This window comes from Rhinopithecus roxellana, chromosome 11 (assembly GCF_007565055.1).
Source record: "Rhinopithecus roxellana isolate Shanxi Qingling chromosome 11, ASM756505v1, whole genome shotgun sequence".
NCBI classification, from domain to species: domain Eukaryota; kingdom Metazoa; phylum Chordata; class Mammalia; order Primates; family Cercopithecidae; genus Rhinopithecus; species Rhinopithecus roxellana.
The window spans coordinates 60334010-60348338 of NC_044559.1; the positions used below are offsets into that span (position 1 = coordinate 60334010).

General features: G+C 35.8%; 1 protein-coding gene across 2 annotated transcripts in view; it reads right to left on the minus strand.

The window, feature by feature from the left end:
* PRKG1 (protein kinase cGMP-dependent 1) overlaps nt 1-14329 on the minus strand; it is a 1347543-nt gene that overhangs the window by 379821 nt on the left and 953393 nt on the right. For both annotated transcript variants that reach the window (XM_030940495.1, XM_030940494.1), the window contains exon 5: nt 4403-4466. In XM_030940495.1, the coding sequence (XP_030796355.1) occupies nt 4403-4466 (64 nt within the window). The remainder of the gene's footprint in view (nt 1-4402; nt 4467-14329) is intronic.

Consider the following 14329-nt stretch of genomic DNA (forward strand, 5'->3'; position numbering starts at 1 on the left):
GACTTCGATATTGCTTTTGCTCTTCCAAATTTGCTTCACTTTGTCTGATACATAATTTAGCTTCTCATTGTGCCTGTTTATTCAACTTGAGTTAAACACTATGTTTGTACTGGGTACTGTATTTACATGTCTACTTTGGATTTTGTGTGTTTACTTCATTTTTACATCCTGAAAACAAATATGAGTACTTAATCATCTGTTTCCATTTTAATTCAGCATTGGTATGGACTGTACTATGGCTCACACAATCCAAACACAAATTAAGGCATCTTCTGATTAGAAAATCTGACATAAAATACTAAAATATTTCTTTGGTCAGAATTATTTATAGAGCTATGGCTTTTGTAACACAAAATAGCAAATACTTTTACAGCTGTGGAAAAGAAAGACGATGATTAAAGAATTTCATGGAATCTTTGTTGTTGTTGTTGTTGTTTTTAGGAGGTTGATTGGGGCTGATAAATTTGTGCTTTAGTTTGATTTAAAAACAACAATACGCAGTGTCACCAGAGAGTTCTTCAGTGTATTCAATAAAAAAAGCAAAAGGCAAAAGACCAACCTGGAAAAGTAGTTTTATATTTACAAAGGTTACAGGTCAGCACATTCAGAGAGAAATATAGCCAGTACTGTTTCTCATAAATTTTTTATACTTGAACATAGGAGTCAAATGTGACAATGTTCTGCTTCACTTTGTGTTCACATAGATGAAGGAGACCAGTAAGTCATAGCAAAGCTGACTGCAAAAAGCCAACAGCTAAGAATCTCTATATGGATCACAGAATTACTGGTTTTTTTTTTTTTTTTTTTTTTTTTTTTTTTTTTTTGCCTGTGAGACAAAAGCATTTTCACTATATTTCCAACTTATTCCTTCTTATAGCTTTATTCCAGAAATTCTTTAACCTCATGAGACTAAAAGTCACTGATCCTACCACTTCTCACTGGCCATTGCCCATCTGGTGTTTCTCTCCTCCTTGCCCTGTTTAAATTTCAAGGTGAATCATTACAATCACTATCCATATGCACATTCAACTCCTCATTTTCTCTATCAACCACCCATCTTCTTCTGACAAAATAAAAATCCTGGTTAAATCCAGTTCTATACCTACCTGGAAAATGAATCCAGGTAAATGAATGAGGCTAAAAAACGGACACATAATCAAATGTTCTAGTGTCCAAGAGGGCTTAATATTCCCCTCTGACTAATCTTTTGACTAAACTTTAGACAGTCAGCTTCCTGACTCAAGGCTACTGATTTCCTTTCACTTAGAGCACTAACTTTTAAAGAACTTTCAACTGAAAATTCTTAATCTGCCTCTTTGTGATGAAAATCTTCTCCCAGCTGATTTCACACCCCAGGAATATCTTTCTCAAGGACCTTGGAGCCATCCTTTAGAAATGTAATCTTAGAAGGAAGGAGACAGGTCCTTTTCTCTCAGTCTCTCCGGAGGATGGGACCCTAACTTTCATAAGGAACAAATAGCAAACACAGATGGCCTAATGATGATGGACAACTGCCTCGCTCCTAGAGTACCCCCACTGGAGTTACCTATGTGACTTTCCCACTAGCTTACCCCAGTGCTTAAAAGCTCTCCTACCTTTTGTTCCATGGATTTAAATATCCTTCCCCTATTGCAATAGTCTTGAATAAATGCTTGTTGTCTGTTTAACTTAGATTTGGGATTGCTAACATCAAGCAGGGCCTTAATGATGCCTAGCAATCATACACTTTCCCTAGTCCATTCACTTTTCCATTTTTCTCCTACTTTCTTCCTCAAACCATTTGTACCTCTACCCCATCCCCAGTCTCATTTGATCACCTTGCTTTCTGTATCACTGTGAAAATAGAATATATCATAACAGACTTTCCACAGCTCCAGTCACTACATCAATCCACCCATCTGCATGTGTATCCAGATAGTCTACCTTCCCTGTTTCTAGAGGCACTATAGCGCCTATTCTCTTGTGCTTACTCAAGAGGCTATATGTGCAAGCCTCTCTGTCTCCTGCTTCAATAATGTTTTCTGTTCTTCTCTCAACCTGACTTTCCCTTTCCTATCTGCTGACCCCATTTCTCTCCTTATCTTTTCACCTAAATTAAAATCCAAGCTTTGCTGACTCTTCTCTAAGCTATTATCTTCTCTTGGATTTTAACATGCAAAATGCTCCTGATTTTCCTCCTACTTCCACAGGCTTTCCTGGTCTCTCTTCATTCCTCATTCTCTTAAGGTAGAAATGTGAAGAATCAGTCAAGGCTTTATGCCTTCCTCTTCATTCATTCATTCATTATCTTTTATCCCTATAGGTCTACCTTCCCTTTTCTGATACAGACCACTGTTCACATGTATCCAATGTTCAATATTTTGTTTGTCAGGACTCCCAGCAAAATGTATTTTTGTGCTCATATATTTTAATATATTTAAATGATGTTTCAATAACTATCTCTTTTATTTGGTTTTAAGCTTTTCTCTCAGCATGATGTTTTTAAGATCTATTCATGGTTTTATAATAATTGTTGGCTGCTCCCTCCTTCAGGGTTCTGCCTTGTGTTCATCTGCATTTGGTCCCACAGAGTGATATTCAGATAGCCAACAGTTCCCTCCACACAAACAATGCTACAACAAACCATCTACCTACCAGAGATCTCTAAGTTTCTGATTGTACCCTAGTCTCTCTCCCTGAGCTTCTTATCTCTCCACCTCAGTGTACTGTTCTTCCAGTCTTCTTCATGTCACTTCATAACAACTCCATCCTTCTAATTTTTTACAACAGAAACCTCAGGGTTTCCCCTTGATTCCTCTCTTTCTCTCATTTCACTAGTGTACTGCAATGGTAAAGCTTTTCAGTTTTACCTTCAACATATAGTCACAATCAGCTGGGTGCGGTGACTCACACCTGTAATCCCAGCACTTTGGGAGGCCGAGGCAGGCAGATCACGAGGTCAGGAGTTTGAGACCAGCCTGGCCAACATAGTGAAACCCCGTCTCTACTAAAAATACAAAAAATTAGCTGGGCATGGTGGCGGGCACCTGTAATCCCAGCTACTCAGGAGGCCGAGTCAGGAGAATGGCTTGAACCCAGGAGGCGGAGGTTGCAGTGAGCTGAGATCGCGTCATTGCACTCCAGCCTGGGTGACAGAGCAAGACACTGTCTCAAAAAAATATATATATATATATTTATATTTATATATGTATATATATTTATATTTATATATGTATATATTTATATTTGTATATGTGTATATTTATATTTACATATGTGTATTTTTTTATATATATAGTCACAATCTGAGGATTTTTCAATCTCCTTTTCCTACAGTGAATAAAGTCACCACTATTGCTCCCTGGATTATTGTAGCAGCCTCTTTATTTTTTTTTCAACATAGCAGCCACAACAATTTTGTTAAAAACCTAAGTCAAATAATTTCATTGCTCTGCTTAGAGCCATCCAATGACTTTTATCTCACTCTAAGTAAAAATTAAATTAATTGCAATGTCCTAAGTGGCCATCCATTACTTGGCTGCACCTATAGCACTCTAGACACACCTTTTTTTCTGACCCCATCTTCCAATTCTGTCACCATGACCTCTCCCATACACTATTCCTGTATGACATTTTCTCCTGCTAATCTCTCTATTGTCAATTCACTCCAAAAGACTTAGACTTGAACCTTTAGAGAAAAAGTCTGAACTTTCATACACCACCAATGTACCTCTATTTCCTCAGCAAACAGGAAAACACAATTTTTTAATCTTTTCAGCCTGAAACAAAACTTATATGCCCAATACCTTTAGGACAACAACTTTAGACTATATTCCGTATAAAGCTCATCAATTTAAATGGAAAAACTTCCTCCTGCTGCTGCTGTTATGAATCCCAGTCTACAAAAGGATAACCTAATGTGTATTGTTTCTCCTCTTTCTCAAAACCATAGCTTTACGGGTTCAGAGAAAAACAACTAAAAGTGACATTCCACTTTCAGGCATAAAATTATGTGTATCAAATATACTTACATGGTAATAAAATAAGTGCCCAACTACTAATCCCAGTTGTAAATTTGCTAATCTGAAGCTTCAAAGTGGCGATAACTACAATTTTACTTTACACTAGTTAAAATAAGAGAAATATGCCAGTTCCTAATCTTGTAAGTCAAAGTAACATGGTATTTACAACAACAAAAAGTTTGTCTCCCTCTATAATTAGGTTGATTTGCACATCCCTGCATATAAATGTCAGACATGCTAAGCTACTTTCTATATGAAGCCAAATATATAGCTCATCCCAGAGCTTAAAACATTTTTTAAAGGTCTCTGCAGTTTGTGATTCCTCATCACACAGCTGTGAAAGAAACCAGCCAAGCAGGCTGGATCCCATCTCAAAAAGTTCAAAGGCTAAAAACAATTACCTCTTCAAGGACATCAGCGAGCTTGCTGAGGATCTCTTCAGGAAGGCTCTGGAATGTTGGAACACTGAAAAACAAAACAGAATAGTGCTGAACACATGAAGCGCAACTTACTTTTATAAGTAATAAAAATGACCATGAATCTAAATTAAAATACAAAACTATTTTATGACAAAGAATCTGCCAAAAAAAAAAAAAAAAAAAAAAACAAAACTGCATTAGCCACACAACCTGAAAAAAAAGTAAAAAGTTGCAGATGAAGATCAAAGCAATCATTTAAGCATGGTTTGATGTCTAACAGGGAAAAGGCATGGAGTATGAAAAAAAAACTTGGAGTTTGGATAGACTGAGTCCAAATCACTGTTATATTTACCTGCATGACCATGGATATGTAAATCAAAAATAAAATTTTAAGCCCCCCAGTCAACTGATGGATGCCCCTCTTGGCCAAGGGCATTCCAAAGTAAACCTGAAAAACTACTTCAGTCCATGATGGGAAGGAAGGGATTTGACATGCCTCATTATACCCTCTTCCCTTTGGAATTCAGTCACAAAACTATCAGATTAACATTAAAATATAAATAGAAATCTTAAGACTCATTGTAAGTCTTAAAATACAAATCTTAAGACTGACAAAACAGATTCTTTGTAGAAATAAGATACCAAATTCCAACCTGACTCTAGTATAGAATCACATGACAGATAGCATACCCTGAAAGAAATTGAAGTATTTTACCCCAAAATATATTCCTTTGACATATTTTGAAAAATATTTCTCTCCTGTAGAACTATCTCTTGTGGGGAAAATCTACATTCTATACAGAATCCCCTTTGCTTTCCAGGTCTTTTCCCTAATCTTCGAGAGAATTAATTAAGAGTCTGGCATCTTTTTATGTCTGATAAGAGTTCTGAAGCCTGCTACCTGGAGGCTTCATCTGCATAATAAGAACCTTCATCTCCACAACCCCTTATCTTAATCCAGAAACTCCTTTTATTGATTCTGGGTCATCAGATAATAACTTAATTCTTATAATCAATTGTCAATCAGAAAATCTTCTAATCTACCTATGACCTAGAAGCTCCCACTTTGAGTTTCCCACCTTTCTAGGCCAAACCAACGTATACCTTATATGTACTGATGGATGTCTGCCTGTAACTTCTGTCCCCCTAAAATGTATAAAATCAAGCTGTAAACCAACCACCCTGGGCATATGTTCTCAGGACTTCGTGGGGCTGTATCATGGGGTCATGGCCCTCACATTTGGCTCAGAATAGATCTCTACAAATAGTTTTCAGAGTTTGACTCTTTTTGTTGATAGGTGCCTCAACTTATAATGAGGAGAAAGCCACTCTCTCCTCTGTTAGTCTGCTGTCACCAGGTTCCTTTAAGCTCTATTTCCCTTTCCAGGTCTCCCTCCATACACACACCTTTCTCCAGGCCAACTCCTAACCATTATTCAAGACACAGGTTGATTGATGATGCATTCAGATATGCAAGCATTCACTTAACAACTTTGGAAAGCTTCCCACTCTCCTCAACCCCTCTCCAGCTAGGTCAAGTTCTCCTATCATGATCTCTTTAAACTCATACTACAACTGTAATTAGATAATTAATTGGATATTTGTTATTGCATGTCTTCTCTGCTAGAATTAAAAATCTCTGCTAGAATTAAAAATCCACAAAAATAAGAACTATATCTGTCTTTTTCAAGCCCCTGTATTTTCAGCGATTTGTAAATAACAAACAACATATTTTGAATGTAGTTACGAAAGCATGAATTTGTGAATGCTTCATAAGACAGTGATTAGACCTGAAAAGGTCTACCCATGAAATATATTAGTTTAGTTTGCTCCAATACATCAAAATACAATGTTAGTTCCATTCTTTTCACCGTGTTCTCTTATATCTCCCCATTAAACAGTAAATAAAAATACCAAATGATGTCAAATGTACAAACCAATACAACTTATTTTATGTGAATTATAATAACTTTAAATTTAGAAAACAAAAGCTTATCAACATGTAATTACTGAAACTTCACTGGAAAATCTAACTGGGATGTGGAACTATAGTCTTAATTAATCAGAGCTTAATGTCTGACTGGAGAAAAGGTTATAACTGAGTGCATATATATTTGTATGCCTGACATTTGACTTATAGCACAATTTTGACTTGATTACAATGATACAATAAAAAAATAATAATATGCTCTTTTGGTAAAAGCATGAAAGTTTTGTTGTTAATTTATCACCTTGATTTCCATTACTTAGGGTAAAGCTCATTGATGAAATCCCAAGGTTTTATGCAGAGGTGTAACAATTCACCCAGAACCATCTGTTGTACCAGATTTACTGCTACGGTCTGAGCCATGTGGGGTTTAATTTCCAGAAGGCAGCCTATTTCAGCAGCTGGATGGACCATATCACAGAGAGACAGAAGGAGATAGAGGAAGCTGTTTCCATGAGTTATGTAGGTTGAAAAATTTAGTCCTGCCTTGTTCTTTTAATGAGCTGTGTTTCAGTTTCTTGTGAGATGAATAATTAGAGTGCTTCTATCCCATTAGGTATTTGTGGAAAATACAAACTAGAACTGAGTTTTTCTCATTTTATTATAATTGGCTTCCTTCTTTAGACCAGCCTATTCCTATTATACTATGCCTCTTACTTTACTTTAGGCTCTGGCTATCCCTAGCCATACTACAGTATTTTCATTTCCATGAGAGTTCTTATCCAAGAGAAGAAATTTACTTGACTATAGAATGCATTAAGTGAAAACAAAAGCATCAGGTTTTAGGAGGGCATTTTAAACATATAATCTTTCACAATTTTAATGCCTTTTTTAAATGCCTCAAAACATTGAGCAGCATTTATTGCTAATAAAAATTAAGGATGATTTTTAAGAAGAAACACTCTAAAATATTACCAGTAACAACTGAAGCACTTCTGGACTTCACAAAAAGAAAACTATTTAACAGGAAAAATAAGTGCCTTCACTTTCATAAATTACTGTGAACACACTTTCCTAGCCATCTTTACATATCTAAGATTTATATTCTGCAAACACTAGATAAATTCTGTCACATAATTGATTTGCTTTCTAAGAATGACTGGTCTACTAGTAGCTTACACACTAGGAACAAAACAATTGAGAATGTTTATAGTTTGAATTTCTACCCATGAAATATGTTAGTTCAGTTTGCTCCAATACATCAAAATACATCAATTTAGACTCCACAAATTATATATAAGATAATTCAAAATAAAGTTATCTATACTTTAGAAAACTGAAGGCACAATAATTACAAGGACGAACTTCCAGATAAAATGTTTAAACATTAGAGAAGAGTATTTTCAGTTATATAAAAAAAAAATATTGTAACAATTTACATGCTAATTATCAGTAATTCTTACAGATGCATTACCTATTGTTTTGATTCCCTAAGGACTTGCAATAGGCCCAACGTTACAGAATGCACTAGAATGTAATATAATAGAGATGATTTAATGTGCGGTGCTTTTCCATTGGTTTTTCTAATTGAATGTAGCAAGGACTTAGAATTTGTAATGACAATAATAGAAGATGAGATTTGAGTAGTTTCTCTTTGCCAGGCAGTGAGCTAAGGGTTTTATAGATAATATAAATTTCATTTTTACAACAACCTTATCAAATAGCCATTCTTTTTTTTTTTTTTTTTTTTTTTTTTTTTTTTTTTTTTTTTTTTTCATCTGAATAGTGTTCATTTTTATTTATGAATGTAACTTTTTTTTTTTTTTTTTATACTTTAAGTTCTAGGGTACATGTGCATAACGTGCAGGTTTGTTACATATGTATACTTATGCCATGTTGGTGTGCTGCACCCATCAACTCGTCAGCACCCATCAATTCATCATTTATATCTTGTATAACTCCCCAATGCAAGCCCTCCCTCCTCCCCCCTCCCCCCTCCCCATGATAGGCCCCTGTGCGTGATGTTCCCCTTCCCGAGTCCAAGTGATCTCATTGTTCAGTTCCCACCTATGAGTGAGAACATGCGGTGTTTGGTTTTCTGTTCTTGTGATAGTTTGCTAAGAATGATGGTTTCCAGCTGCATCCATGTCCCTACAAAGGACGCAAACTCATCCATTTTTATGGCTGCATAGTATTCCATGGTGTATATGTGCCACATTTCCTTAATCCAGGCTGTCACAGATGGACATTTGGGTTGATTCCAAGTCTTTGCTATTGTGAATAGTGCCGCAATAAACATACGTGTACATGTGTCTTTGTAGTAGAATAATTTATAATCCTTTGGGTATATACCCAGTAGTGGGATGGCTGGGTCATATGGTACATCTAGTTCTAGATCCTTGAGGAATTGCCATACTGTTTTCCATAATGGTTGAACTAGTTTACAGTCCCACCAACAGTGTAAAAGTGTTCCTATTTCTCCACATCCTCTCCAACACCTGTTGTTTCCTGACTTCTTAATGATTGCCATTCTAACTGGTGTGAGATGGTATCTCATTGTGGTTTTGATTTGCATTTCTCTGATGGCGAGTGATGATGAGCATTTTTTCATGTGTCTGTTGGCTGTATGAATATCTTCTTTTGAGAAATGTCTGTTCATATCCTTTCCCCATTTTTTGATGGGGTTGTTTGTTTTTTTCTCGTATATTTGTTTGAGTTCTTTGTAGATTCTGGATATTAGCCCTTTGTCAGATGAGTAGGTTGCAAAAATTTTCTCCCATTCTGTAGGTTGCCTGTTCACTCTGATGGTAGTTTCTTTTGCTGTGCAAAAGCTCTTTAGTTTAATTAGATCCCATTTGTCAATTTTTGCTTTTGCTGCCGTTGCTTTTGGTGTTTTAGACATGAAGTCCTTACCCATGCCTATGTCCTGAATGGTACTACCTAGATTTTCTTCTAGGGTTTTTATGGTATTAGGTCTAACATTTAAGTCTCTAATCCATCTTGAATTAATCTTCGTATAAGGGGTAAGGAAAGGATCCAGTTTCAGCTTTCTACTTATGGCTAGCCAATTTTCCCAGCACCATTTATTAAATAGGGAATCCTTTCCCCATTTCTTGTTTCTCTCAGGTTTGTCAAAGATCAGATGGCTGTAGATGTGTGGTATTATTTCTGAGGACTCTGTTCTGTTCCATTGATCTATATCTCTGTTTTGGTACCAGTACCATGCTGTTTTGGTTACTGTAGCCTTGTAGTATAGTTTGAAGTCAGGTAGCGTGACGCCTCCAGCTTTGTCCTTTTGACTTAGGATTGTCTTGGCAATGCGGGCTCTTTTTTGGTTCCATATGAACTTTAAAGCAGTTTTTTCCAATTCTGTGAAGAAAGTCATTGGTAGCTTGATGGGGATGGCATTGAATCTATAAATAACCTTGGGGAGTATGGCCATTTTCACGATATTGATTCTTCCTATCCATGAGCATGGTATGTTCTTCCATTTGTTTGTGTCCTCTTTGATTTCAGTGAGCAGTGGTTTGTAGTTCTCCTTGAAGAGGTCCTTTACATCCCTTGTAAGCTGGATTCCTAGGTATTTTATTCTCTTTGAAGCAATTGTGAATGGAAGTTCATTCCTGATTTGGCTCTCTGCTTGTCTGTTACTGGTGTATAAGAATGCTTGTGATTTTTGCACATTAATTTTGTATCCTGAGACTTTGCTGAAGTTGCTTATCAGCTTAAGGAGATTTTGGGCTGAGACGATGGGGTTTTCTAAATATACAATCATGTCATCTGCAAACAGGGACAATTTGACTTCTTCTTTTCCTAACTGGATACCCTTGATTTCTTTCTCTTGCCTGATTGCCCTAGCCAGAACTTCCAACACTATGTTGAATAGGAGTGGTGAGAGAGGGCATCCCTGTCTTGTGCCAGTTTTCAAAGGGAATTTTTCCAGTTTTTGCCCATTCAGTATGATATTAGCTGTGGGTTTGTCATAAATAGCTCTTATTATTTTGAGGTACGTTCCATCAATACCGAATTTATTGAGCGTTTTTAGCATGAAGGGCTGTTGAATTTTGTCAAAAGCCTTTTCTGCATCTATTGAGACAATCATGTGGTTCTTGTCTTTGGTTCTGTTTATATGCTGGATTACGTTTATTGATTTGCGAATGTTGAACCAGCCTTGCATCCCAGGGATGAAGCCCACTTGATCTCAATCAAAACCGCTCGACTACATGGAAACTGAACAACCTGCTCCTGAATGACTACTGGGTGCATAACGAAATGAAAGCGGAAATAAAGATGTTCTTTGAAACCAATGAGAACAAAGATACAGCATACCAGAATCTCTGGGACACATTTAAAGCAGTGTGTAGAGGGAAATTTATAGCACTAAATGCCCACAAGAGAAAGCAGGAAAGATCTAAAATTGACACTCTAACATCACAATTAAAAGAACTAGAGAGGCAAGAGCAAACACATTCAAAAGCTAGCAGAAGGCAAGAAATAACTAAGATCAGAGCCGAACTGAAGGAGATAGAGACACAAAAAACCCTCCAAAAAATCAATGAATCCAGGAGTTGGTTTTTTGAAAAGATCAACAAAATTGACAGACCGCTAGCAAGGCTAATAAAGAAGAAAAGAGAGAGGAATCAAATAGATGCAATAAAAAATGATAAAGGGGATATCACCACTGACCCCACAGAAATACAAACTACCATCAGAGAATACTATAAACGCCTCTACGCAAATCAACTAGAAAATCTAGAAGAAATGGATAAATTCCTGGACACTTACACTCTCCCAAGGCTAAACCAGGAAGAAGTTGAATCCCTGAATAGACCAATAGTAGGCTCTGAAATTGAGGCAACAATTAACAGCCTACCCACCAAAAAAAGTCCAGGACCAGATGGATTCACAGCTGAATTCTACCAGAGGTACAAGGAGGAGCTGGTACCATTCCTTCTGAAACTATTCCAATCAATAGAAAAAGAGGGAATCCTCCCTAACTCATTTTATGAGGCCAACATCATCCTGATACCAAAGCCTGGCAGAGACACATCAAAAAAAGAGAATTTTAGACCAATATCCCTGATGAACATTGATGCAAAAATTCTCAATAAAATACTGGCAAACCGGATTCAGCAGCACATCAAAAAGCTTATCCACCATGATCAAATAGCCATTCTTATTGTCATCTATTTTATAGATAAGACAACTGAGACCTTGAAAGTCTGCCTGAGGTCATTCCACTCAGCACTGGTGAAGAAAGGATGAAACATCCCCTCTAACTGATGGTGGAGCTGATTGCTTACTCAGTGAGCTACATACTTTTCAATGAATGTACTAAAAAAATGCCTTTCAAAACAACACTGTATTCTTTTAGATAGTGATATGGAAATAAATAAATAATATTAGTAACATTTGATTTAGTGACTTCATTTATTTCCAAACATTTTATTATAAAGAATGTCAAATCAATTGAAAGTCTGGAATAATAAAGATCACCTCTATCCCCAACCTACAGAATGACAACTGTTAACAGGTATCATTTTTTATTTATCTACTCTCAATCCATGTATTCTTCTATGTGTGTGCATAGATTAATGGATATATGGATATTTTTGGATGACACATTTGAGAGTAAGTTGCCAATATGAAACAATTTGAATACTTCAGCATACATATCAAAAAAAAAAAATTCTCCTAAGGAAATAAACTTAAGCCCATGATCACAGCTAACAAAATTAACTATAAGTCTATAATATCATCTAGTATTTATCTCACATTCAAATATTACCTATCATCCAAAAGTGTCTTTATCAATATTTTGTTGTTGTTTTCAAACCAAATCCAGTCAAAATCTGAACACTGCTTTTGGCTGTCATTCCTCTCTTTCATCTCTCATTTTATGACAACCCTCCCACCTTTGCCCATATGACACTGACATTTTGAAGAGATTAGGACAGTTGTATTAGTAGATGTTCCATTTTCTTAATTCATCTTAGTAATTTTATTTATGGTTTCCTATTGCATGAAAATAATAACTAAGAGGGGGAAAACCTAAGTACGAATAATTTTATTAAAGCATGTCAATAAAAACAAAAACTGGGAGCACATATAGAATAACATAATTAAATGCAGCAAGAGTTCTCAAAATGTGGTCTGGGAACCCAGGGATTTCCTGTGACCCTTTTATATGGGTCTTCAAATGTCAAAACTATTTCCATAAATTGGAGTTTGCTTTTTTCACTTATTCTTTCACATGCACACAGTAGAATTCTCCAGAGATCACCTGACATAGAATGATATTATCACTTTGATGACAAATAGAATGCATGCTTGTTTGTTCTTGGGTTCCCTAAAATTTTTAAGGTAGTAGATTTATGATAGGTGTACTGTTTACATAACTTAGTATGCTATTAGTACTTCTACTGTGTTCTTACTAGTCATTACACCTGTTATAATCTCTGTAACCTTATTATCATCATCTACTAGATCATTCTTTTGAAATCCTTAATGTTTCTGTGTGCCTGAGTAGAAAAAAAAGTAAATACATTTGGATTCCTTATTTTTCAATAACAGTTTTACATATTTTTAAAACATTTATACATTTGAAATTTTATCTTGTAATTTTAGAATTGTATAGTACTACTAAGAAGTTAATAAAAGAAAGTTTAAGGCTGGGTGTGGTGGCTCACGCTTGTAATTCCAGCACTTTGGGAGGCTGAGGCAGGCAGATCACTCGCAGCCAGGAGTTCGAGACCAGCCTGACCAACATGGAGAAACCCCATTTCTACTAAAACTACAAAATTAGCCAGGCATGATGGCACAGGACTTTAATCCCAGCTATTTGGGAAGCTGAGGCAGGAGAATTGCTTGAACCCGGGAGGCAGAAGTTGCAGTGAGCCAAGATCATGCCATTGCACTCTCCAGTCTGGGCAACAAGAGCAAAACTCCATCTCAAAAAATAAATAAATAAATAAATAAAAATAAAAAATAAAAGTTTATATAATATTTTTCTTAATTTAAGAACAGATTATCTGCTTTGAAAGGGTGATTAGTAGACTTATATTCTCAAGTCCCAGCAGTCAATCTTTAAGTCCAAAGACACTTGGAAAATATAAGAATGCATCAAAATATCAAAAGTACTCCATAAACATGTGTAATTATTATGTATCAATGAAATTTTTTAAATGTCACACCAGAGAGTTCCTGACTCATGGAAGATAGAGAATCCAAAGAAACTTGGAAACACTGTAAATAAGAAATACAAATAAGATGAAAGCTATCTTTCTCTCATTGTATAGATAAGAATTTCCCTTAGTATGCTATACAAAAACATTTTTGGAAAGATTATCATTCCAGTTAAGTTATGACACCACTTTGAGACAAATCATTCAGATTTTAAAGAAAAAGAAATTGAGTTTTAAAAATGTAGACATGATGCATTTTCTAAAAGAAAAGTGTGTTGTATAGCTTTTCAACTTAAAACTGAAAATCAGTCAAGTATCTTATGGGTTACCATATTGCATTCAGTAGAGAAGATCACACAATAATTAAGAGATGAATGAAACCCTGTATAGTTGACTTTGCTGAATGCATGCTGGATGCAAAGTCAGTAAAAGAAATTATTGCACTGCGTCTTTCAAACGGTATGGTACCTTGCTGGAATTAAAGGCTTACCTACAAAACAAAGACTGAGTTAAGATCTTGTCTGCACAATTATACTTTTGCTTTACAAATGAATGAAGCTACAGACATGGCTGGATTCGCTGTTTTGTTTGTATTCCTCTAGTACCAGAACAAACTAATCATCAAAGAAATTATCATTTACATGAATATGTGGCAAGAAACACAAGTGGTAACTGTGCTATTCAGTGTTGAATAACTTTTTAAAAGATGGAGTTGAATAACTTTTTGACTGTCAAAGCTTATCCTGGAATGACTGTATTGACATTTGCATTGATGGTGCAAAAGTGATGGTGGCTCTC